Source organism: Tachysurus vachellii, chromosome 8 (assembly GCF_030014155.1).
Source record: "Tachysurus vachellii isolate PV-2020 chromosome 8, HZAU_Pvac_v1, whole genome shotgun sequence".
Classification (NCBI taxonomy): Eukaryota; Metazoa; Chordata; class Actinopteri; order Siluriformes; family Bagridae; genus Tachysurus; species Tachysurus vachellii.
The window spans coordinates 5,182,778-5,187,269 of NC_083467.1; the positions used below are offsets into that span (position 1 = coordinate 5,182,778).

Sequence of the window (4,492 nt, forward strand, 5' to 3'; positions counted from 1 at the left end):
AGCTGCCATGGCCAAGCTGTCTCACCAGACAAAATGGTTTCCAAGCACAGAGTTTCTGTTTTTGGAACCATTATGTTGTATTTCTCCACAACCGATGTCAGGTTCCCCTTCTCTTCCCTGATCTTGCGGTGGATCCTGGCACGACCTTTGTTGCCATCTGTATCTTTATAGAGACGCTGGGAACGCCTCTTGATACTCGCCACCAGCACCTCAATTCTGCTGGCCAAAGCATCAACATCACTTGTGGTGGTTGTTGTTGTTGCTGAGAAGAAATTACAACAAGAGTAACAATTACAATTAATTACAACTAAATGTATTACTAGTAACATAAATATACACAGTATACACACACTAGTCATCTCCTCACCGTCTGCCCACTCCTTTACATCAGTGACCCAGTCTTCCAATTGGCTCTCTGTCACTGTCAGTTCGACCTTCATGCACTCTAGGTTTTGCAACTGGCTTTGCAGAGCTTTCGTGGTCTGAAATGACAAGAAATCACAGATAGTATAAAAACAAACAAATCTTCAAAATACAGGGTTAATTAAAAAAGAAAACTCCAGCCAAGTCACAAGTATTATATTCACAATCAACTTAGATAACTCACGGTCACTGACTCATTCCATGACAATGCTTGAGAACTGAAGCAATGTGTCATGATATCAGTTCATTCATTTTGAATAACCCTGTACAGCTTCAAAAATTAATGACATTCATTAGTGAGCATCTAAAACTAATTCTACTGATTCTATCTTACCTTCTGATATCGGCGGCTCAGTGCGGTGGCCAAATTGTTGAACTTTTGTTGATTCCAGCGCATGGCCATGAGAGTCAGCATGTCTGTGCGTCCTGCAAACACAGAAAATATCATGTTACCATATTTCTCCTGTAATGATGTAACAAGTGCAGTAGAAGGTCATTTTTCCTGCTTTAGACATGTGTTTTGTGGTCACTGCAATCCTGGAAAGGAAAGCATTGCACTGTTCCTCCTCTTCTCCTAGTGTTAAACCAGCCCCATCCTGATATGCTCCACTCCATTTTACCTGATTAGGAATGAAAAATAATAATATAATGCTGAGAAAGTTTTGATATTCATTTCCAGATTTTATTAATCTCATAGCAAAGTTCACCTACTTCGCACTTAAAATCATGGTTGGCATGGAATACCGAAAGAAAGGGCTTCATGTTAAGAAGGTGCTGGAGCTCTGGGCAGCTTTTTGCAATTCTTTGGAGGTAAGGCCAATATTTGCAGGTCACATCCATACAAAAAAAGGTGATTTGCCTACTATCCAGCCATTTTTGCAGGTACAGGGATAAGCAAAAATTTCCCCCCTGTACATACAGTATTTAACGCACAGAGTAGCACTCCATGCCGACACACCACAAGCTCCAGTCCCTCCTCGTCTACCTTGCTAGCAGATCTTTGGGAGGTCTCTCTGGCTGCTGACCACTCCCCTCCACAAACACCTCTTCCACTGACCTATAATATAGAAAATTTGTAGTTGGAGGCAATTGTACTCCTGTATAAAGTCTAATCAACTGTGATTTTACAGTACATGTTTGGATGCCTTGTGAATGTAGTCCACAAATCTTGTCACATCTTCATCCTTAGCTATAAAGACGTCTTCAAATATGGCCTGTTCTTCAGATCTATACAAAAAAAAAAAACGAACAGGTACACAAAAGTTCATGATACATTGTAATCTAATTTAACTTTAGTGTGCACATTAAATGGATATTTTTTCTTATTAATATTGTTTCAACAGTGTGACATTATACACAGTTTTGGTATACCTAGCTGCATTCTTGAAACGGTAAAGCTTGCGGTTTCCATCTACTGAAACTGCCAGAATATCTGGGGTGCATGCAGGACAGATGAAACGCTCTTCCTTGCAGATTTTATCCACCTCAAAATGGACAGCCTCCCACTCAAAAAAGCTTTTCTGAAAACTGTCTGTGGAGATCTTGCCAGTCTATTAAAAGTAAGGAAACCAACAGATAATAATGTAAAACAAATGTATTAGCATCAAACACCTTTCAACCCAGAATACAGAAAGAACGCTGATCCAGCATTCTTGAAAAAGCTTGGCAGGACAGTCCTGGTGCTGCCATCTTCATTTCTTCAAATGAAAAAAAGACATCTGTGGCATAAATTGTGGCAAAGTTAAGGGTCGCAGGCCAGTAGTCACTTCGATTTAACTCGACCACTCCAGCAGCCCAAGTGGCTTGGCATGCCTCACAACTCAACTCAGGCATGCTTAGATCATATCGTCCTGAAAAAATCAAAAACATTTCCACTTTAATGTAAACCTTTTTACATTATTATAGGATTATTTCAACCTTTTTTTTACATGACTTTGTATACTTGTTAAACATTACTCAAAAGTCATGTGTAGATCTTACAATGTATTTCAATACCGTTGCTGTGATCATGAGCATGTATAGATTTTTATCTTCACACACTTACCATTCATTGTGATCACAGCAACAGTCTTCCCTGGGCTGACCCTCAATGACTATGGTGAACAACCGCAAATTTTGTCAGGAACCTCCACAGGCACATGGCGCACTGAACAAGATCAAAGCTGAATTAAGCTCATCTGGATTGACTGAGCAATATACATTGGAACGATTCTACGGTATTGAAGTACATTGCTGAAAAAGTATACAGAGATGCTCAAAAAGCTGACTGACATGAAGTGTACACATAAATTCAATATCAAACAACAAGAGACAAAAAGGCATATTTAAATAGTAAAGCTTATGAGGACTAACAATTCCTAGAATGATATTTATGTTGTCCAGACACAAACAAGAACTTACCACAATGGGAAAGAGCCTTATCTACAACAAAAGTTGTTGGAGGCAATGGCTGGTAGAATCCAGGAGTCATGGCATCTCGGTTATGGAGAACATGTCTGGTGTGCATGATGACATCACATTCAGCACAAAAGAAGGGGCGTGGTCGACAGTCACAACACCGGACAGCAGCTGGATTGATTCCACACAGTTGGCAGATGTGTGTTACCACATTTTCTCGTGCCACAGCCATGTTCACCAGGCGGGGTCTCTCTGCCCCCCACTTCTCTGAAATGAGACTTTGTCTTGTACTCCAGTTTGAGGAAACTAGGAGAGGATCTCTTGAGGTTCCAAGAGCTGATGCATCATCATCTAAAGAATCACTCAGTGAGTGCTGGAGATCTTGCATGAAACACTCTGTTACAATAGTCCCACAATTTTATCTCCCTTATTACCAGTGTAAATTTTTCCCAACTCACTGTTTAACATTTAGTCGAGAGGACTAGCAGACTTTTTATTTCCCAAACCCAAATGTAGACAGTTCAATTGCTTGCAGTTATCTGTACAAGTTGTCAAATAGATGAGGAAAGCAAAACAAATGCTTGCTGTAGAAGCAGATCATAAAAAAAAGCTGGTTGGCCATTGACAACACACTCAGAACAAACTGCTTCAAACAAACCTTACCAAGACCAATCATTTAGTGAAGTTTATACTTCTTTACACAAATACAATTTATTTTCATGTTAAAAATAAGTGCTTCTGGTTTGATTGTTTCCATCATATTCCTTGTTTGATACATTCATAAGTGCCTAAACAATCCAGATGTTCAATATATCTTGAATGAAAAATTATACTGACCCTCATTTGACTGATTCCTGCTTGATCTTGGTCTTGCATAGACAATGTTTCCATCACTATCTCTCTTTCTCCAATGTACCCTTGGTTCAGCTGTTTTTACTGGTGCTGCTTCCTCCTCTCCCTGCAGCTCTTGAAGTAAGTCATCAAGACTTTGGAGCTCATCATTGATTTCTTGATTCTCAACCAGGTTATCCAGCAGCATAAACTGTTCTTGTAGTTCTGAATCACTCATGGTGAGGGGCAGAAACAGAAACAGACAGAAAGACGAACAGATACAACAACAACAGATGTAAACTGTCATGAACACGAAACAGAGCGGACCCAAACGCAGGATAGCATAAATCAAAACAGGGTTTAATAACTGAAAACATGAAACAGGACGCAGACTAAAGACAGGACAAACCACAGTAGATGCCACGCTGCCCAAAGCAATGCGGCACAGTTAAATACACAAGACTATGAGAACAATAAGGATCAGGTGTGATGACAGGGAGGAGCAGACGAAGGCGGGGCAGACACGTGACGAGAAACATAAAGAAGTGCACGTGGCCAGAGTCCGGGCAGAGTCCTTACAGAGCCCCCCAAGGCGCGGCTCCCGACGCGGCAATCCGTCCAGGCAGTCCCGACGGGTCCGGGAGGGGGGAGCAAGGCACACGGCGAGGCAGGTGGGGGAGCAAGGCACACGGCGAGGCAGGTGGGGGGAGCAAGGCACACGGCGAGGCAGGTGGGGGGAGCAAGGCACACGGCGAGGCAGGTGGGGGGAGCAAGGCACATGGCGGCGCAGCCAGAGAGGGCCGAGCGACGTCCACAGCCGAGCTGAAGGGCCGAGCGACGT

At 42.2% G+C, this 4,492-nt stretch overlaps 1 protein-coding gene and 1 long non-coding RNA gene across 2 annotated transcripts; both read right to left on the reverse strand.

The window, feature by feature from the left end:
- Nucleotides 1-1,271: 1,271 nt before the first annotated feature.
- On the reverse strand, nucleotides 1,272-1,967 carry LOC132849756 (uncharacterized). Its single transcript, XR_009648927.1, has 3 exons — nucleotides 1,795-1,967; nucleotides 1,557-1,650; nucleotides 1,272-1,480 (listed from the first exon to the last, which is right to left on the reverse strand). It is a non-coding gene; the product is annotated as an uncharacterized LOC132849756 (long non-coding RNA).
- Nucleotides 1,968-2,037: 70 nt separating this feature from the next.
- On the reverse strand, nucleotides 2,038-3,889 carry LOC132850527 (uncharacterized). Its single transcript, XM_060877169.1, has 3 exons — nucleotides 3,658-3,889; nucleotides 2,824-3,216; nucleotides 2,038-2,273 (listed from the first exon to the last, which is right to left on the reverse strand). Exons 1-3 carry the CDS (start codon nucleotides 3,887-3,889, stop codon nucleotides 2,038-2,040), a joined length of 861 nt encoding a protein of 286 aa, XP_060733152.1.
- Between the last annotated feature and the right edge of the window lie 603 nt (nucleotides 3,890-4,492).